Below are 22,697 nucleotides of genomic sequence, written 5' to 3' on the forward strand. Positions count from 1 at the left end.
GATGACCTGACCATGGCTTCTCAAGAGTCTGAGTCAATAAGAGGCACTGTGCTGTACCTGAGGACAGGAAAGGAGAAGCCAGGGTATTTGTCCCTCTCTCAGTCTACCCTGAGTAGCATCTCTTCCTTGTGCTTGCAAATACTTCTGGATAGGCCCTCCATCCATGGCCCTAATTTTTTCAACCTTAGGAGTAGAAGTGGCTTCCTAATGTTACTACCCTCTGGGTCACCTTAACATCCCCCATTTGTCTCTTTACCTCTGCTGGTACTTGTGTAATCAATTCCATTTGGACATCAAGTAGTATTACTCTTAATACCAGAAATAGTTTCGAGATGGGTTCTCTGTTCTGTGAGCTTGGGGTTTTTTTTTTAATTTTTAAATTCTACCTATAAATGATATTGAGCTTCCCAGGTGGCTCTAGTGGTAAAGAATATGCCTGCCGATGCAGGAGACTCAGGAGATGCAGGTTCAATCCTCCGGTTGGGAAGATCCCCTGGAGGAGGAAACGGCAACCCACTCCAGTATTCTTGCCTAGAGAATCTCATGGACAGAGGAGCTTGGCAGGATACAGTCCATAGGGTTACAAAGAGTCAGACACGACTGAAGCGACCTAGCATGCACGCATAAATGATATCATTCAGTATTTGCCTTTCTCTGTCTGACTTATTTCACTCACCATAATGCCCCCAAGGTCCATCTATATTGTCACAAATGGCAAGAGGCACTCTCTTTATGGCTGAGTAATATTCCATTAAACATATGTATTGTGTGTGTGTATATACAAACATTTTCTTTATCCATTCAGCTATTGATGGACACTTAAAGATATTTTATGCCAATCACCCAGTGTATTAGTATTAGTGTTAGGAGCACCTGATAAGGCAAATATCTGGCCTTAGTTTTTAGATGCTGCCTTGCTTTATAATGGACATATTTAGAAATCATATGGCTAAAAAAATATTAAATATTAAATTAATATATATGTAAAATATATATGTAAAATCATCTAAACATCTAAAAATCATCTAAACAAATAATTGAAACAATAAGAATGTATAGTAATTGGAGCTGAACCAATCATAACTACCTATTTTGAGAAAGTTCCCTTTCTTCCATAAGATAATTTCCTATCTCTTTAATGTGAACACATAATTCAAAATATTTTGATCATATGAAAGGCAGTAAATGTATGTTCTGCTAAGAGAAATGTGATAACTATAAATGTATGTGAAAGAACATATTTAATGGATGAATGATTATCACAATACTAATAGTCTCAAGTAAAATGTATGTTTGGTTTTAAAAAATATGTTTTAGAGATTATGAATAATTAGCACCCATTTAACAAATACAACTTGATATTCAGTATGTAATAATACAACATAAATAAAAGCAATTATTACTTCAATTATTTAAAATTATCTCAACTGCCATTAAAAATACAAATAAAACAGTTACATACTGATCACTTGTCATTTTAATCATAAACCATCATTCCTTAGATAAGCTGAAAAAAAATATTTATTCAACACACAATTACTGAGGACCTACTATGTGCCAATAAGCAACTCAGGAGGTACACAAAAAAAGCATGGTCACTGCATTCAGCTCTCAGGAAGCTTAAGGACTAAAGAAGATTAGGTAAGTGTGAAATAAATGTTCTAGCTCTAAAATATCTGTAACAACATATTATGGAAGAGCAGAGAAAAGAGTAATTATTTTCACCTTTAAAAGGCTTTAAAAGGTGTCCCAACAGAACAGTGTTGGAATTTAACAAAAACAGAAGGAAAATACACAGTTTACATTTGACTGTCAATAAATTACAACCAGTATTACTGTTCACAGGCACTTCACAAGTTCTATTTCACCTAATTATCTCAACAACCCTTAGGACCAGTGTTCACAAGGAGAAACCAATGATGTACAAGATAAATAACTTGCTGAAGGCCACATACCTTGTAAATGAAAGGACCAAGAATGAGTCCAGGTCTCTGTAATTCGATTTTTTTTCACTACATCAGGCTACCTAAGCTGAGCTTTAAGAATGAGTAAGATTTAAATAGAGAAAAAGAAGAAAACAGAGAAAAAAGACAACAGACAGAAGAGACATACACATATAATTCATGAATTATCCTAGAGTAAAAAGTAACTACTGTCTTTGGAATATATGCATATACATGTGAAATACATATATTTATATACACACATGCTAATAAAAGATATAATGATATAATTAAAAAAGAAACTACGATAATTCATGAATTACACTATGATTAAAAGGTCCATACTCAAATTTAAGAGGCTGTTCCGTGACTGAGACCATAAGGAACCTACATTAAGATTTCTAAAACGTCTGATTTATAAATATCCCTTAGTCACCAAACATATACATCAATTAACACTTTTGATCAAATGTGTTGATTGTTAATTAAAATAAAATTAAGACAACATACAAATAAATACAAAAGTTCATTAAATTTCTACTTTAACACTCAAACAATTCCATTATATTTAAAAAAATCACGTTATATTAATTTCCTTTTTAAGCACGAGAATGTTATAGTGATAAATGTTGAAACAAGGAGTTTCTAATATGTGAAATGAATCTAAAATAATCAAACCCTACATTTAACATTATATAAGAAGAAAATAAATTCTACCTCTGCATTGTGCTTAGTTGTTATTTCTAATTTTTCTTTCTTAGCCCGATGGAGTTTCTTTCTGAGATCAGCAGTAATATCCAAGTCTGTTTCACTTTTAACTATTTGTTTTATATCAGATGAGGCATTCTTCAACCTATCAAAAGAAAATATAATTCTTATTAAGTAAATTTCAGGCACTTCTGGTATATCTGATAATTTACTTCTCAAAAAACAGGGGACATGCTATGGTCCTTGCCCGAAAGAAATGTTCCAGTAAAAGACTGACTGCAAAAGCTAAGACAGAAATGCAAAGCAGTATATAAACAAATCACTGTCCACTGGGAAACCACCACACTGTTCAAGATAGGTTATTCAAGGTTATCTCATCCTACCACAAGCTGACAAGTTTTGGAGACGACTGAGTTCTTTCCTTACTACTCTTTTAAATAACATGTTTAAATTATGCAAATAAAACACATACTACAAAAAGTATAAAAGAATACAGATTCATGCTTTAAAATGAAAGACTAAAGCACTCTCTTTTCCCAAAATTAAAATTTTAACCAAAATAACAGCAAAGAGAATTTAGAGATATAAACTCAAAAGGAGAATGAAAATAGGAGATGAGATAGTAGCTATAAAATATTGGAAGTTGGAATGCAGGTGGATTAAGTGGTGACTGATTGACATAAGCAACCTGAATTCAAAGCCAAAGAAGACAACTGGATTTACACCAAAGTCACCAAAAAGCTCACTTCATTGGCAACATCCTTTAAAATGGGGGTAAAACTAGAGCAGAAAACAGAAGAATTGGTTGAAAGTCTGCCAAAGAAATAATGAGCTCCTCAGATCCTCTACCCTATACACCACACACTGGGTATTGATTTCTTCCCCACTCTGGCAGAACACTAGGGGTTTAGTCCCTGGAGAGGATAAAACAGAACATCTCGGGATATCAGATACAAATGTGGTAAGTGTTCCACACCAAAAACAAGACATTCAAGTAAAAAGATATATAATAAATTAACATCCTTAATCTTCTAATATTTATTGTCTACCAGAACACTGGCAACCAAAACAGTGACTGAAGGATCTTCCCTGGAGAATCTAACCAGCAGGCAAAAAAGACCTAAAGAGGATAATGCTAGAAGTTTTCCAGCCAAACAGCTTAATCAGATCAGCTGACAGAGAATACCTCGCACACAGAGCTTCCTATCATCTTTTTAGGCCTTTGCTTCTAAATATGAACAGACAGCCAAGGATCACCAGAAACTAAGCAGCATTTAACAAGAAAGACAGAGACCACAAGGGGCAGGGAAGAAGTCAAAGATTATTCCAGGGAAATATAACTTTAAACAGAGAGAAAGGGAAAACCCCTAACATTAAAATGCTCAGAAAAAATAGGAAGAGATAAAAAACCCATAAAACAAAAACTAGATGCAATTTTAAATGAAATATTCATCGAACAAAAAAAGAGAGCTCTTGGAAATCAAAACACAAGGTAAGAAATGAAAAACGAACTAAATGAAAGAAAAACATCCAAGATGCCTGAAAAAATCCCAAGCAAAAATAATTGCCACTTCAGAATCTTACGCTCAATAAGTACCGTTCAAAGCCAAGAGTATGAGAAAGACTATTGCAGTTCTGTAAGACATCAAACCATTTACCTACAATGAATTTTCTCAAGGGGATACTGGAGACCTTCTTCACCAAAATAAAACCCACACTGAAAAAAAGACATGGAATTCCAGCAGTAGGGTATTCAAGACAAGAAAACAGCAAAGGGATGTCTAAGACAGGACTCTTGAGAGTCCCTTGGACGGCAAGGACATCAAACCAGTCAATCCTAAAGGAAATCAACCCTGAATACTCACTGGAAGGACTGATGCTAAAGCTGAAGCTCCAATACTTTAGCCACCCAATGCGAAGAGGCAACTCACTGGAAAAGACCCTAATGCTGGGAAAGATTGAGGGCAAAAGGAGAAGGGAGCAGCAGAGGATAAGATGGTTGGATAGCACCACTGGTTCAATGGACATGAATCTGAGCAAACTCTGGGAGATTGTGAAGGACAGGGAAGCCTGGCGTGCTGCAGTTAATGGGGTAACAAAGAGTTGGACACGACTTAGCAACTGAGCAAGAAGACAGAAGAATGGAAGGAGGTGCCCAGTGAGAGCTGTGGGATAATGTCCCAACTGAACTGGCCAGCACCTCCAGGAGTGATTTCTTTAAGAACACGAAAACAGAAAATAACAGAATATATCAACTACGTGAATAATATATTGAGAGATTTCTAAAACTTGGCAGAAGAATGAAGTTGAATTCATAAATATGTGGCAATTAAGTCAAATAAACAATAAATGAGAAAACTACTAAATTCAAGGAAAACAAGATGTATAAGAGAGAAAAATTGCCACAAAACACTACTACATGGCTCAACTGGAAAATTTTCATAATTAAATAATAAACATTGAATAACTAATCTAGCCAAGATTATATATCACTAAATGAAGCGAGAATAAAAAAGAGAGGCAAACGTGAAAACTAAATTATGAACTTCTATAGCAGAAAGTCAGTAGATAATGGCTAAACCTGAAAAATCAAATAGCAATATAAAATTTTTATTGAAGAAATATGGATTTTAAAAAAGCATCTCAGAAAGTTGAAAATGATTATTTATAGGGATAAAGAAAGTTATTTGTCTCAAGGTAGTAAGTACTGCTATTTTTTCTAACAGCAGTAAGAAAGCCTTATAGAACAATTAATCTTTTAACAATGTTCATATGCAATTTTAATCACAGATCACAGATCTATCACAGAAGTATCACAGATCACAGCCTTGTCAAGGCGAAGGAGCTTGTATAACTCAATGAAGCCATGAGCCATGCCATGCAGGTCTACCAAAAACAGATTGGTCATAATGAAGAGTTCGGAAAAAACGTGGTCCACTAGAGGAGGAAATGGCAACCCACTTAAGTATTCTTGCCACGAGAACTGCATGAAAAGTATAAAAAGGTAAAAAAATATGTCACTAGAAGATGAGCCACCCAGGTCAGAAGGTGTACATTATATTACTGGGAAAGAACAGAGGACAATTACTAACAGCTCCAGAGAAAATGAAATAGCTGGGCCAAAGCAGAAATAAGGTTCAGTTGTGTGTCTGGTGGTAAAAGTAAAGTCCGTTGCTGTAAAGAACAATATTGCATAGGCACCTGGAGGGTTAGGTCCTTGAATAAAGGTAAGTTAGACATGATCAAACAGGAGATGGCAAGAGTGAACATTGACCTCTTAGGAATCCATGAACTGAAATGGACAGGAATGAGTGAATTTAATTCAGATGACCATTATATCTACCACTGTGGACAACAAAAGGCAGAAGAACTAGAAATCAAATTGCCAACATCCACCAGATCATAGAAAAAGCAAATGAATTCCAAAAAATATCTACTTTTGCTTCACTGACTACACTAAAGCCTTTGACTGTACGAACCACAAAAAAATGGAAAATTCTTAAAGAGATGAAAATACCAGACTGTTTTACTTGCCTCCTGAGAAACCTGTATGCAGAACAAGAAGCAACAGTCAGAACTGGACATGAAACAACAGACTGGTTCAAACTTGGGAAAGGATTACATCAAGGCTGTATATTGTCATCCTGCTTATTTAACTTAAATGCAGAGTACATCACGTGAAACGCCAGGCTAGATGACTCAAGCTGGAATCAAGATTGATGAGAGAAATACTAACAACCTCAGATATGCAAGTGACACCACTCTAACGGCAGAAAGTGAAGAGGAACTAAAGAGCCTCTTGATGAAGGTAAAAGAGTAGAATGAAAAAGCTGGCTTAAAACTCAACATTCAAAAAACGAAGATCATAGCATCTGGTCCCATCATTTCATAGCAAAGGTCCATCTAGTCAAGGCTATGGTTTTTCCAGCGGTCATGTATGGATGTGAGAGTTGGACTGTGAAGAAAGCTGAGCGCCAAAGAATTGATGCTTTTGAACTGCGGTGTTGGAGAAGACTCTTGAGAGTCCCTTGGACTGCAAAGAGATCCAACCAGTCCATCCTAAAGGAGATCAGTCCTGGGTGTTCATTGGAAGGACTGATGTTGAAGCTGAAACTCCAATCCTTTGGCCACCTGATGCAAAGAGCTGACTCATCTGAAAAGACCCTGATGCTGGGAAGATTGAAGGCAAATGTAGAAGCGGGCAGCAGAGGATAAGATGGTTAGATAGCATCACCAACTCAATACACATGAATTTGACCAAACTCTGGGAGAGAGCAGAGGACAGAGGAGCCTGGCATGCTGCAGTCCACGGGGTTACAAAGAGCTGGACATGACTTAGCGACTGAACAAGAAAAACAAAAATGGAATTTTAGTTTTTTAATATAAGACTAAAATAATAAAGAATCAATGAAACCAAAATTTGGCTCTTTAAAAAGGTCAATAAACTTAATAAACTTTTAGTTAGCTAGACAAAGAAAAAAAGAGAAGAAACTCAAAGTATTAAAACGAATGAAAGAGTGAATGGCACTACCAACCTAGAAGGATTATAATGAGTAACATGAACAACTTTATGATAACAAACTAGACAATTTAAATCAAATGGACAAATTCCTAAAAAGATAGTAATTACTAAAACTAACTCAAAAAGAAATGTAAATCAGAACAGACTTTTAGCATTAAATTAATATATTTCAAATCTAACCATAAGCCAAGTCTAGATTGCTTCACGAGTAAACCCTACCAAACTTTAAAAAAGAAATAACACCAATCCTCACACTAGAAGTGGGCTAAACGTTTCTCAAAATCATTCTGAGTCTGAGACAGACATCATGAGAGAGAAAGGGTAATAGACCAATATCTTTCATGAAGAGAAATACAAAAAATCCTCAACAAAACATCAGCAAACCAAATCCAGCAACATCATAAAAAAATTACAACATGACTAACTGGCATATATCCCCAAAGTAGAAAATTCATATAATGTCTGAAACTCAATTGATGTAAAATACCATTTTACTAAAACAAAAGACAAAAACTATATATCTCAATAGATGTACAAAACCCAGCACCCATTTATGATAAAAAAAAAAAAAAAAACTCAACAAATTGGGAATACCAGGAAATTTTATCAATCTGTGAAAGGGCCTGAATGAAAAACTGCCAAAAAGTAGCATCAAATTTAATGGTAAAAGTTTAAAAACTGAAAGTTTCTCCTAAGTCTGGGAACAAAACTAAGATGTCTAGTATTTTTATTCAAGACATGTTGGAGCTTATAGACAATGCAACCAGGAAAGAAAAAGAAAAAAAAAACAAGGCACAAATACTGAAAGGGAAGAGGTAAAACTGTATGTAATTACACAGGCATGATCCTTCAAGATTATCCTAAGAAATTCATTAAGAAGCAAAAAGACTAGAACAAAGAACAATTTCAGCAAGGTCACAGAATATAATATTAATAGACAAAAACCAATCACATTTCTAAACACTAGCAATAAATAATCCAAAAAGAAATTTAAAACATAATTCCACTTACACTAGCATCAAAAAATAGATTTAGGATTAAATTTAACAAAAGATGTGTAAGACTTCTACAGTGAAAAGTACAAATTATTGCTGAAATAAATGGAAGACCTAAATAAATGAAGTCTTTCCACATTACATTCATATATTTGAAGACGAGTACTTTAAGGTGGTCACTTTCTCCAAACTGAATATGGATTCAACATATTCCCTACCAAAATCCCAGCAGCTTTTATTTTTTGTAGAAACTGACAAGCTGCAAGCAACTATACTCTGAGTGCATGTCAAGTCGCTTCAGTCATGTCCGACTCTTTTCAACGCTATGGACTGTAGCCCACCAGGTTCCTTTGTCTATGGGATTCTCCAGGCAAGAATACTGGAGTGGGCAGCCATTTCCTTTTCCAGAGGATCTTCCCAACCCAGGGATTGAACCTGTATCTCTTTTATGTCTCCTGCATTGGCAGGCATGTTCTTTACCACTAGTGCCACATGGGAAGCCCCACAACTATACTCTAGTAAAAAATTAATTCAAAAAATAAAAATATATAAAAATGGTTTTCTGAGCAAAAACTCCATATTTTTTATGAAACCTTTTATCTATACATTTTAAAAACTGTGTTATCATTCTAATACATGGATAATTTGTCTTTAAAAATATAGCACCACAGCTTTCAGAACAAGGCCCATACAGAGTAAGCCTGATGGTGTGAAGCACAATGTGTACACAAGCCTATGAGATGATCTCTGTGGGAGCCATTTACAATTGCTTTCTTAAATATAACAACTATTTTAACTATTGTGATTATTCTGTAAGCATTAGGTTTTCAGACTTACTAAGCCAAAACCAAATGAACATGGAATCTTCTTTACACTTAAAAAAACAAAAAGAAAGAAATTGACAAGCTGACCCAAAAATTTATATGGAAAAGCAAAGGACTCAGAAAATCAAAATAATCTTTAGCAAAAACAAATGGGAGGACTTGCACCTTCTAAATCAAAAAACCATAAAACTACAGTAATCAAAACAGTGTAGAATTGATTGAAGAACAGACAGGTAGATCAGTATACCAGAATTGAGACTATAAAATAAACTCATATATTTACATGTAGTCAATCAATTTTCAACAAAGCTGCCAAGGCAATTCAATGGGGAAAAGAGAATCTTATCAACAGATGGTACTTCAGTTCAGTTCAGTTCAGTCTCTCAGTAATGTCCGACTCTGCGACCCCATGGACTGCAGCACACCAGCCTTCCCTGTCCATCACCAACTCCCGGAATTTACTCAAACTCATGTCCATTGAGTAGGTGATGCCATCCAACCATCTCATTCTCTGTCATCCCCTTCTCCTCCCGCCTTCAATCTTTCCCAGCAGCTGGGTCTTTTCAAATGAGTCAGCTCTTCACATCAGGTGGCCAAAGTATTGGAGTTTCAGCTTCAGCATCAGTTCTTCCAATGAATATTCAGGACTGATTTTCTTTAGGATGAACTGATTGGATCTACTTGCAGTCCAAGGGACTCTCAAGAGTATTCTCCAACACTACAGTTCAAAGGCATCAATTCTTTGGTGCTCAGCTTTCTTTATAGTCCAATTCTCACATCCATACATGACCACTGGAAAAACCTATAGGCTTGACTAGACGGACCTTTTTGGCAAAGTAATGTCTCTGCTTTTTAATATGCCGTCTAGGTTGATCATAACTTTTTTTCCAAGGAGTAAGCATCTTTTAATTTCATGGCTGCAATCACCCATCTGCAGTGATTTTGGAGCCCAGAAAAATAAAGTCTGGCACTATTTCCACTACTTCCCCATCTATTTGCCATGAAGTGATGGGACCAGATGCCATGATCTTCGTTTTCTGAATGTTGAGCTTTAAGCCAACTTTTTCACTCTCCTCTTTCACTTTCATCAAGAGGCTTTTTAGTTCTTCTTTGCTTTCTTCCATAAGGGTGGTATCATCTGCATATCTGAGGTTATTGATATTTCTCCCAGCAATCTTGATTCCAGCTTGTGCTTCATCCAGTCCAGCATTTCTCATGATGTACTCTGCATATAAGTTAAATAAGCAGGGTGACAATATACAGCCTTGACGTACTCCTTTTCCTATTTGGAACCAGTCTGTTGTTGCATGTCTAGTTCTAACTGTTGCTTCCTGACCTGCATACAGGTTTCTCAACAGGCAGGTCAGGTGGTCTGGTATTCCCATCTCTTTCAGAATTTTCCACAGTTTATTGTGATCCACACAGTCAAAGGCTTTGGCATAGTCAATAAAGCAGAAATAGATGTTTTTCTGGAACTCTCTTGTTTTTTCCATGATCCAGCAAATGTTGGTAATTTGATCTCTGGTTCCTCTTCCTTTTCTAAAACCAGCTTGAACATCTGGAAGTTCACGGTTCATGTATTGCTGAAGCCTGGCTTGGAGAATTTTGAGCATTACTTTACTAGCATGTGAGATGAGTACAATTGTGCAGTACTTTGAGCATTCTTTGGCATTGCCTTTCTTTGGGATTGGAATGAAAACTGACCTTTTCCAGTCCTGTAGCCACTGCTGAGTTTTCCACATTTGCTGGCATATTGAGTGCAGCACTTTCACAGCATCAGCTTTTAGGATTTGAAATAGCGCAACTGGAATTCCATCACCTCCACAGCTTTGTTCGTAGTGATGCTTCCTTAGGCCCATTTGAGTTCACACTCCAGGATGTCTGGCTCTAGGTGAGTGATCACACCATCGTGATTATCTGGGTTATGAAGATCTTTTTTGTATAGTTCTTCTGTGTATTCTTGCCACCTCTTCCTAATATTTTCTGCTTCTGTTAGGTCCATATCATTTCTGTCCTTTATTGAGCCCATCTTTGCATGAAATGTTCCCTTGGTATCTCTCATTTTCTTGAAGAGATCTCTAGTCTTTTCCATTCTGTTGTTTTCCTCTATTTCTTTGCACTGATCACTGAAGAAGGCTTTCTTATCTCTCCTTGCTACTCTTTGGAACTCTGCATTCAAATGGGTATATCTTTGCTTTTCTCCTTTGCTTTCACTTCTCTTTTCATAGCTATTTGTAAGGCCTCCTCAGATAGCCATTTTGCTTTTTTGCATTTCTTTTTTTGGGGAAGAGAAAAGAAGGGTTTGCCATTCCCTTCTCCAGTGGGCCACATTTTGTCAGAACTCTCCACCATGACCCATCCATCTTAGGTGGCCCTACACAGCATGGCTCATAGTTTCATTGAGTTAGACAAGGCTGTGGTCCATGTGATTAGGCTAGTTAGTTTTTTGTGATTGTGGTTTTCAGTCTATCTGCTCTCTGTTGGAGAAGGATAAGAGGCTTATAGAAGCTTCCTGATGGGAGAGACAAATGGTACTGAAACAACTGATATCCACAGGCAAAATGATAAATTTAGACTCTTACCTCACACCATACATTAAAAAGTAATTTCAGGGACTTCTCTGGTAGTCCAGCGGTTAAGAATCCACCCCGCAATGCAGGGGATAAAGATTCCGTCCCTTGTCAGGGAACTAAAGATACCATCTGCCACTGAGCAACTAAGCCTGCATACGACTACTGAGCCCAGTAGTCCAGAGAGTCCACGCACCGCAGGGAAAACATTCCACATGACTCAGTGAAGATCCCACACGCCGCAGCTAAAACCTGACACAGCCAAATTAATAAATATATATATATTTTTTAAAGTAACTTAAAATGAAGCCCAGACTTAAGTGTAAGAACTAAAATTATAAAAATTCTAGAAAACGCAGGAGAAAAATCGCCATGACCTTAAGTTGGACAAAGATTTCTTAGATATGAAGCCAAAAGCACAATCCATAAAGAAAAAGAATTGAACTTTATAAAAATTAGTAACTCTTACACTTCAAAAGACATTATTAAGAAAATGAACTCAAGCCAACAAATGGGAAAAAAAAATTAGCAAAGTATGTCCCTGATAAAAGACTTGTATCCAAAATATGTAAAGAACTATTAAAGCTCAGTAACAAAAAGACAAGTAAAAATTTTAAATTGGGCAAACAATCTCAATAGGCTTTTCACCAATGAAGATACACAAATGGCCAAAAAATGCACGTACAAATATGTTCAACATCATCGCTCTTTAGGAAAATAAAAATAAAATCACCGTGACATACCACTTTCACTAGATTGGCTATAACCAAAAAGTCAGAAAATAACAAGTGCTGGTGAGGATGTGGAGAAACTAAAACCCTTATACACTGCTGGTAGAAATGTAGTATGGTTCAGTCACTTCAGAATGCAATTCAGCAGTTTCTTAAAAATGTTAACATAAATTTACTATATGACGGAAGTAACAGTGTTCCTAAGAATCTACCCAAGAGAAAATGAAATAGTATTTCCATGCAAAGACTTGTACACAAGCGCTCACAGCAGCATTATTTATAATAGGCAAAATGTGGAAACAATCCAAATGTCCATCAACTGATGGATGGTTAAACAGAATGTACATATCCATAAAATGGAATATTCATCATTGAGAAGAAACAAAGTACTGACACATGTTATAGCATGATAAATTCAAAGAACATGCCTAATGAAAGAAGATAGACACAAATGATTTCATATTGTATGATCCCATTTATATGAATTATTCAAAAAATGCAAATCTACAGAAACAGAAAGTAGATCAGGGGTAAATAGCAGAGTTTAAATAACTTCATTGGTCCAAATTCTAGAATTCTGAAGAGTAATGTACTTATAGGAGATCAGCCCTGGGATTTCTTTGGAAGGAATGGTGCTGAAGCTGAAACTCCAGTACTTTGGCCACCTCACGCAAAGAGCTGACTCATTGGAAAAGACTCAGATGCTGGGAGGAATTGGGGGCAGGAGGATAAGGGGACGACAGAGGATGAGATGGCTGGATGGCATCACTGACTTGATGGACGTGAGTCTGAGTGAACTCCAGGAGTTGGTGATGGACAAGGAGGCCTGGTGTGCTGTGATTCATGGGGTTGCAGAGAGTAGGACATGACTGAGCACCTGAACTGAACTGAATGTACTTATTAAAAATTATGATACATGTGTATTAATTTGGCAAGCTGGTCTCCCAAATATTGAAAAACAAGATACTAAATATTGTAAATATTATTCTAATTTTTAAAATATGCATTTATAAATATATGTGTATGTTGAAAAGAAAAATTCTGTGCAGATATAAACCAAAATACTATCAGTGTTAACTCTTAAGTGGTAAGTTTATAAGCAGTTTCATTGTTTCATTCACTTGTTTTTTTAAATAATTCTAAAAACACATGCATTATCAGCATTAAAATATGTATTAAAATATACATATCTATGTGCTTATATAAAATCAGCTATTAGATCGAGAAGGAACCTTGAAGATACCCTGTTTAGCAGTATCTGAACCATCTTCACTAAAGTGGTGGAGAACTAACTGATGACACTTCACTCTTAACCCTTGAAACATTTGGTAAAACAAAGAATTCTTGAGATAAAATTTGAACAAAGAAAAATGTTAATATTTTACTCATTTATTCTCTATCTTGCTCCAGAAAGAATTTAAGGTAGCTCCTGGAGACAGGTGGAAAATGTTTATATAGCAAATCCTATTTATAAAGCAAAGTACATGTTAGCCACCATACTTGCCGCACCCACACATTCCTGCTGAAAAGGTGTGCAAAATGACTTCTTCTCTAAATGTGAACAATTACTATCCCTACCCTACTCCCATTGCTTCTCTAAAATATATTTAAAAGGGAAAATTAAAAAAGAAAATTTAAAAACAGATAAAATTCAACCTTAAGGCATTTATTATCAGATTCAACAAACAGAAATTTACTCTCTAATGTGCTTATAAAAGTTTCTAAACACCTATTTTCAATTTCTGTACTTATTTCTTTGTAAACCAGGTTTTGAGTTGCGCTCTCCAGAATGGCTCCATTTTATATTATAGACTTAGGAGTTTTTATATTATACACCTGAGAAATGAATAAACCAAAGGCAGGCACCTCACTCAAAGGCAGATATGAATGGTACAAAAAAAGGTGAGCAACAGCAATTCTTAGAATGTAAACTCCAAGTAAAGGAGCAGTTAGCAACAGGAGCTAAAACTAACACAATGCTTAACTAGGGGGATGAATCAGTCGGGACAATGAGGAAGTAAGAGAAAAACAGAGCAACACATATTATGGCAAGCCAAGTAATAATGAATACGCAGAAGAAAAGATTTAGAGAAGTGGAAAAGAATAAGCAAGTCTCTAGGGACCAAAGAAAGTAGACATTGAGTTAAGAAAGGAGCACAAAGAGCCACATAAAGTCTCCAGACCCAGGTCTGATTTTTATCAGGCATCACCCCTGCTCTTCCAGTCCCATGAAACTGCCATTTCCCTTACCATCTCATGAGAATTCTTACAATCAGCCACCCCAACCACTTACTTCTCCATGGTCCTTGCAACCAAAAGCATTCCTCAACTCGTAGAAGATACTGAAGGCTTACCTCTGGATATCACCAGGGGTATTACTCGAAGTGTTTGAATTCATGACAAGTCTTCCAATTCTTTCAAAATATCCCACTGTTGCTTAATGATATACTTCGTTACTGATGATTTAAACTGTCCAAGATGTCTGTGGCTTACAGGTTACATGGACTGAAGTCTGTTGAAGTAAACCATATAATAGTAGTTACTTATGTGAGTCCTGAGACGATGAGTGATTTTTCTTTTATGTATGAGTGTATATATATGTGTGTGTATATATATAATGTTTTCTTTATCCATTTATCTATTGATGGACACTTAAAAGATATTTTGTACCAATAACCCAGTGTGTTAGCATTACGAGTACCTGATAAGGCAAAAATCTGGCCTTAGTTTTTAAATAGTTTCATTTCTCTCTGCTTTGCTTTATAATGGACATGTTTAAAAATTATATGGCTAAAAAATTAATACAAGAGGCCAGGGCATTGAATGATAATTACTTGAATGATAAATGATCCGCCAAGGCACATACACCATCATGAAGGAAAAACAGAAGAATTACTTAGTAAAATTGTAGGTGTCCAAGGATAGCTAGAAGACCTCCCCCCACCAAAATCTAACCTGATCTGTCCCTGCTCGTAATAAACAATCCTAAGAGAGATCACTGAAAGAAGGACTCAAACAAGCCAACTGAGATGTAGACCCAAACACAGGACTAAGAACAGGACTAATGGTTCCTAGAACCAAACACTAGGGGATCTTCAAAACACTGATTCACACGGCTGATGCAGAATAGCTTGACCTAGACAAAGAAGATGGAATGCTTACCAAGATGAGGGGGGAAATCCCATTTTATTTTATTCCTCCTAAATACTACGCTTGGGAACAGTGGTAGACAAACACACACCACTATCATTAATTTCTTGAACACCTAGTGCAGTAAGCACTGTCCCTGGTATTTATACACAGAGCTATGGAACTCTGATCCTTACAACATGACAATATAAAGATTATCCCATTTTTTAAAAGAGAAATCTAAGACAGATGTTAGAAGTCATTTGTCAAAAGTCACATAGTTACAGGATCAAAATTCCAACTCGTTACTATCTAACTATATAACTCTAAGCCCAAGCTCATTCTACAAGGTCACTGTTGATACAGGTAAACTATAATTATCTTACCTGAGGTTTATTATCCTCATTTCAATTACAGAAATGCATCTGATTCACAGAGGCTTAAATGACTTGCCTATAGCCAGTCAGCTACTCAGTAGAGGACACCGAAGAATCAAGCTCTTCTGATACTGAGTCTCAAAATCTTTTCATCTTACCACTGTGCCCTCAAAGTTCAAACTCCAAAGATCTGCCTTCAGAATGAAGTAAAAGAGTTAGAACTTGGAAGGGACTCTTTTATACTTAAGAGTCATGTCCAAGGCTCAAAAGTACATATATATATAATGTTTTTTGTTTTGTGAAAACAATTAAATACATACACACATACCACATGTACAAACTTACGTGACACAAACAGAACCTCTATTTACCTCACAGGAAAAGAATTTACATACTTAGAGCCTTAATAATGTCTGTGTTTTTGACTTTGTTTTGATCTTGGGCAGAGAAATGTGGGGAAAGGTAGTTAACCAAACTTTAATATCATTGTTTCAATAAAGCTAAACTGACGAGAACCATCGTTTTTCAGTGCATTATTTTGGTATCTAACATCTTCAAACTTGAATGGTCGTCTAGAGAGAAAGGGTCTTCCCTACCTCAGACGCAAGTTTCACTGATTTCCAGATCACTGATACAGACAGCATAACAGGTAGATGGTTTCCCATGATCTCTGTCCCATGGTGTTTCTCTCTAGTATAATACCCTCCCCTTTACTGGGGAGAACCTGAGACTTGCTTCTAACCAAGAGAACATGGCGAAGGTGACAGGCTGCACTCCCATGATTACTTAATGTTATATACGACTCTGTCCTAGCTGATGAAGTGACAGATAACCCCCAGCACGCTGTCACACTGTGAACTGCCAATGTAGAAGGCCAGTTGGCAGGGAACTGCAGGCACCCTCCCCAAAGGCAGTAAAAAGCCAGATCCCTCGATCATACAGATGCCAACAGGAAACACATTCTGGGCAATTCCCTGGAGATCCAGTGGTCAGGACCCTATGCTCTCACTGTAGGGAGCACAGGTTTGACCCCTGGTCAGGGAACCAAGATTCTGCAAGCCGATTCTGCAAGCCGCATGGCATAGCCAAAAAAAAAAAAACATTCTGCCAACAACTTGAATGAACAGGATAGCAAATTCTTTCAAGTCAAGGTTCCACATAAGAACGCTGCCAGCAGCACCTTGATTGCAACTTAGTGAAACTCTGAACAGAGGGCTCACCTACACAGTGCCAGATTCCCAACCTATAGAAACTGAGAAATAATAAATCAGGGCTGTTTTAAGCCCCTAAGTTTGTGGTAACTTGTTACACAATAGAAAAATAATACAGATAACAAGCTTGAAAATGCATTTGCAGAGTTAAAAAGAAAAAAGAAAAGAGAAAGAGTTAATATGTAAAGTACAAAATGGATTCTGACATCAACCCTGCCTACATGTGTATGTCACTTTGTTTTTCCATAGGTTAATTTCCTAATGAATTTACATAGCAGAGTTTGTAAAAATCCTATCTAAGGTAACATAGAAAAACGAGAAAGTCATGGGCAATGTTTACAACAAACAGAACAAAATACAAATGAATAAGGGCAAACCAGCAACAACCACAAAACCCACATGGAGGTGGAGGTATCCATACAGAAGAAAGCAAAGGGAAATAACAAGACCCCCCTGAAAGAACCCCCAAAGGATCAACAGATAGTTAATGGAAAGCATGGCAGGAAAATCTGAGAGCAAGGGCTGAAAGTGACACATGAAACAGACACATGGTAAGACAGTCTCCTCACAGACTTTCATTACTGACCTGCCAAGGTGCCCTTCGTGAACAGGGGCCCACACTAATGAGAATCAGTAGAAAATGGAATCAGGGGAAATAAAGACAAAGTAAAGAGATAGCTCAGACCAAACTGTAGGAGGAAACAAGGCCAGGAAATCTCAATACCAAGCACTCACAACAAAATAAGGCAGGGTTTTGTGAATTCTGAGAAGCTTTCCTTTACCATGCTCAAAATTCAGGAAGACTAACCTTTCATAAAAATCAGCAACAGAAAAGCAGAGTGTTCAAATTTCATACAAATATGAGAAGAAAGAGAGTAAGGAACGGAATGGACTCCTGAAAATGAAAGAATGACAGAAAGACAAGTCCACAAATCAGATTAAAACCATAACTTACTATTTCAAAACGAGCTACAAGGGGGACTACCCTGGTGGTCCAGTAGCTAAGACTCCGTGTTCCCAATGCAGGGGGCCTGGGTTGGATCCCTGATCAGGAACTAGATCCCACAAACCGCAACTAGGGTCTCACATGCCACAACTAAGATTCCACACGCTGCTGCAACAAAGATCAAAGGTCTCATGGGCCCAAACTGAGACTTGGCACAGTCAAATAAATAAAAGCAATTATTGAAAAAGATGAGCTACAAGACATTAACAAAATGGTATAAGGCATGAAAGGACAGGAATCAGAATTAGAAAACATCAGACATAAGATCAGATGAAGATTAGAAACATTAAAAAAAACAATTCTGCAGTGAAGACTGAAGTAGAGGGAACAAGAATAAATAGACATGATCAGAAAAAAAACTCTTAAAGGACATACAAAATTAAATAAAATTTTTAAACAAAAATTTAAGAAAACAAACCAAAATTATTCAAGAGAATGTGAAAATATACTGAAAACAGACAAAGAACAACCAACATAGAAATAAAAGAAGTCCCTGAATAAGCGATAAAGCAAGGGAAACAGAACAAACACTAAGAACTGTAATTCAAGAAAATTTTTCTTAAATATAAAAAGATTCTAATCCACAGTTCCAAAAAATAAGCTGCATATCTGAGGACATGAACCCAGCACAATCAATACCAAGACATATTCTAAGACAACTACTGGACTTTAGTAAAAAGTTGTACACAAATGTTCATAGCAGCATTGTTCATAAACAGCCAAGAAGTAAAAACCCAAATATCCATCATTTGCCAATATATAAACAAACATGAAATATTATTCAACCATAAAAAGGAATGAAGTACCAATATATGCCACAACATGGATGAGTGTTGAAAACATTACGCTAAGTGAAAGAAGCCAGACACAAAAGGACACATATTTCATAATTCCATTATTTATGAACAAATTGATACCCCAAAGCCACACCCTTCCATCACCATTCCTACTGTGCACACACAAACATCCCTTCTCCAGGTATCACACTTAGATTATCTCATTTCACTCTACACCAACCGCAAGGGGAAGATACGTTAATATCCCCATTTTATACCCTGGGAAACTGGGGCTTAAAGATACTCAGTCACTTGTCCAAAGTCACATCTCTAGTAAGTGACAGAGTAAGGATTCAAATCCAAATTGGCTATCTCCAGAGCTTTGCTATGTACCGTTGCCATTAACCTTCAACACACGGCTCACCCCGTGGCATCCCTCACATGTCAGGGAAGCACTTCTGCTCCATACTGCCGAGTTCTTAAACACAGATCATTCTTCCACACATCCAAACTACAAGTCAGGGTCTTAATAAAAGATGACCCAGACGTCCAGTGAATTTCTCAATCCAGAAGGGATTTCCACAGAGTTGGACCAAAAGCAGGGCACCCATTGGGCAGTGATGGATAAAGGCAAAGTTTAAATCAGTTTCTTATGTTAATGTGTTAATATCTTTATGTTTTGGTAGTGAAGTTGGTCTATTCTCACCATTCCCACTAAAACAGATGAAAGAAAGTGAAAGTCGCTATGTCCAACTCTTCCTGAAACATGGACTATACAGTCCACCGAATTCTCTAAGCCAGAATACTGGAGTGGGTAGCCTTTCCCTTCTCCAGGGGATCTTCCCAACCCAGGGATCAAACCCAGGTCTTCCACATTGCAGGCAGATTCTTCACCAGCTGAACCACAAGAGAAGCCCCAAAACAGATTAGGGATGTTATGTACATCATTCATCAAGAAGTTTTTTAGAAAGAGTTAATGGGGCCATTGAGGACAAGAGATCAATGGTCTGGACATACTGAGAGTAAGTACCAGCCAAAAAGACAATTCTGCTTTAAATTTCAGAGCTACTGCTGGTAAGTTTTCCTATCTCATATCTGAGTCCTTCTGTAGGTCATCCAGAATGCACTGATCTCTCTCAGTGCATATCAGTCTGTACATACCAGGGGAAAGGGGAGAGGCAGGGAGAAATAAAAGATGAAAACTTATTATTGAGCACTTCCTACATGGCAGACACTACAAGAAGCATATCGGAGCTCAGTGAATCTTCCCAATACCCTACAGATTATTATGCACGTTTCACAGATGAGAACACTGAGGCTTGGAGAGGTTGAGTAACTTGTGTATAAGGATATCCAGTGGGAGGGTTAGAATTCAAGTTCATATTGTGGCTGACTCCTAAATCCATTATCTTTCACAACACAGTGCTATCTTCAATACTAACCACATCTGTAGTGTGGTGTCTATTAGCAAACATATATTTCACCTTTAAAAAAGATGTTGGGTTCTTTCATCAAAACAAAACCAAGACAAATGGGTTGAGGCAATCAAAGTATTTTAGGATTAAATGAGACTTCAGAGATCCAGTCTATCCTTCTTATCCGACAGATAAGGCATTTTCTTGCCCAGGGAGCTTAGGTGATTTGCCGGAGGTCACACAGCTAATAGAAGTCTCCACTAGAACTGATACAGAAAGCTCCAAACTAAAATTACTGCTTTCATCTTTCCTTGTAGGAGGTTGCACACTGCCTTTGTTTCCTCTTCATTTCATGGGAAACCAAGTTCCTTTCCTGCTCTCTGCTTGTTTTGTTACTAGACACTAACTGTTCAATAAAACAAGTGACAAAAAATGGTAGGTTCATAATCCTTCAAGATTATGAAAACAACTAAATAAAACATCAATGTGTAATGTGTTCAAAAAGATTTGGACACTAACTGAAATTGGTTCTCAAGTAAATTTAAGTGGTTATCATTTGCGATCTGCTTCAACGGGGGGGGGGGGGGGGGGGTTGGGGGGAGAGTGGAATTGCCTAGGATAAATATCACATGTAATAAAGAACAGTCAAAAGGAGACTCCACTTCTGCAGAAATCGTACAGCACGGAGCAACTCAGAGCTCTCTTTTCTCTTAAGAGTCATGAAGTAGAAGCTACAGAAGACAGCCTAGCACAACTCATTCTTTCATTTATCAAACATTTATACAGTGTCTAGTGTGTGGCTGCCATTTTTATTAAAAGGGATGAAAGTGATCTGATTCTTGTCCTCGAAGGACTTACTGATTCTTGAGAGGGAAAGAGCCCAGCAATCCGGAGTTGTAAACTTAAGAAGCTCCAAGTCCAGGCCCTCTGAGTCCTGCCCTCTGGACCCTACCCAGTCCTCTGTGTACTGAAGCAGCGGTCTTTGGCTAGGATGATCCGGAAGCATCTTCCTCCAGGTGGGCGAAAAGGCGCAGCCCTGGGAACTGGAGGTGAGTCCCCATTGACAGAACAGCCTCAAACTCAGGGTCTCCCATAACCTTAACTGCAGCCCCTCTATAACCGTTCCTCTCAACACCTCCCAGCCCAGTCTTTCTCCTCCAAACTCCCACATCTGATGGTTACCTCAGGGGGGCTCCCGCGATCCAAACTGCACACCCACGGCCCCTGCGGGCAGCTTCAAATCTCAAAGGCTGAAAGAGGCCTGGGCCGACCACTGGGTCAGAGCAAAAACTGTTGGAACCCGACGGACTCTAGGACCCGGGGAAGGGAAACGAATAGCACAGCGGTGAACGAAAGGAGACCAGCCCCCGAGAGACTGTGTTTACAACGGCCACTTCCGGAGACTAGACTTCTCTAGCAGACCTCCGCAGACTTTGGGGGGCCCCTAGCCCCACCCCGGCCTGCCCCTTTCCTCCCGCCTGCCGCAGCCCGCAGCTCCAGGATACGCACTCGGAGAACGCCGGGCTCGGATTGGAAGATCCGGGCCCGCGGAGTTGCGCGGCCTCGCTGGAAGGCAACCGGCGCATGCGCTGTTGCTGGGGAGCGGCGCGCTAGCCATCGCGCGCGGCCCCGCTCCTGGCGCGTCTTTTCCGCGCGTGAAGACGCCGGGTCCCGCGCCCTAGAGTCTCGGCGTGAGGTTCCCGGGTCAGTCTTAGAATCCCCAGAAAGCTGGCTGAAAAAGCCGGTTTCTAAGCCCTAGCTCAGAAACCCGCCTACTGAATAAAAATCTTAAGTCGAATCCCAGGTGCTCCATATTTAAGCCAGCTCCCCTGCTGATCCTTAGTATCACTGCCCTCCTTCGCGGTCCATAGTCCGGTGCCAGAGCCAGGGAGAAATTCTCTGGGCTTGGCTTCGGCACCAGTGGCTGGTTTCCCGCTTGTTTAGACAGCTCCCAACTGCCGGACGCTTCTAGTCCCCTTCTCCCATCCCCATTGTATCCCAGCTTGTGGTTGTAAACGGGGCCGGAAAGTGCGGGTCAGTGCGCTGATGCCGTTGCAGCGCCTCTAACTATAAATATTACATAAACAGGTACCTCGCGAAAAAGTCCTCGGAACCTTAGCGTGTGCTCCAGCTCCCTTTCCTGCCCTCCTCCTCTTCCTATGCCCCCACCCAACCCCGCAACACACACACAACACACGCTTTCTTCGTAGATAATTTATACTTAGATTTCTCCTGGAAGCCGCTAACGCCTCAGGGAGATTGGAAAACCAAATGCTCTTTTGTCCCTTGGCTATTGAAAGCCTATTCCCCAAAGAACAATGCAAACTGGAGGGATTTTGATAAAAGATTTTATCTTCAGCACCACTACCTCCTCTTCCCAAAAAGGTGTTTAATACAAATCGAGCCTTTTATGCTAAAATAGTCCCGTATCGATTGTAATCAACCTGAAACCAGGTGTAACAGGGGCCGTCTTTCCGTCTCCCTCGTCCC

General features: G+C 38.3%; 1 protein-coding gene across 8 annotated transcripts in view; it reads right to left on the reverse strand.

The window, feature by feature from the left end:
- The window catches only part of CCDC171 (coiled-coil domain containing 171), a 341,254-nt gene extending 318,886 nt beyond the window's left edge, over positions 1-22,368 (reverse strand). For 5 of the 8 annotated variants that reach the window (XR_009495531.1, XM_059889397.1, XM_059889395.1 and 2 more), the window contains exons 1-3: positions 21,390-21,704; positions 14,648-14,805; positions 2,661-2,796 (exon numbers count right to left, since the gene is read on the reverse strand). Coding sequence is in view for 7 of the 8 variants with exons in the window: in XM_059889397.1 (XP_059745380.1) it covers positions 2,661-2,796; positions 14,648-14,691 (180 nt within the window). In the remaining variant the exon portion in view is untranslated. The other 3 variants (XM_003586376.6, XM_059889394.1, XM_024996079.2) reach the window with 3 other exon arrangements.
- Between the last annotated feature and the right edge of the window lie 329 nt (positions 22,369-22,697).

The sequence above is a fragment of the Bos taurus genome, chromosome 8, assembly GCF_002263795.3.
Source record: "Bos taurus isolate L1 Dominette 01449 registration number 42190680 breed Hereford chromosome 8, ARS-UCD2.0, whole genome shotgun sequence".
NCBI lineage: Eukaryota > Metazoa > Chordata > Mammalia > Artiodactyla > Bovidae > Bos > Bos taurus.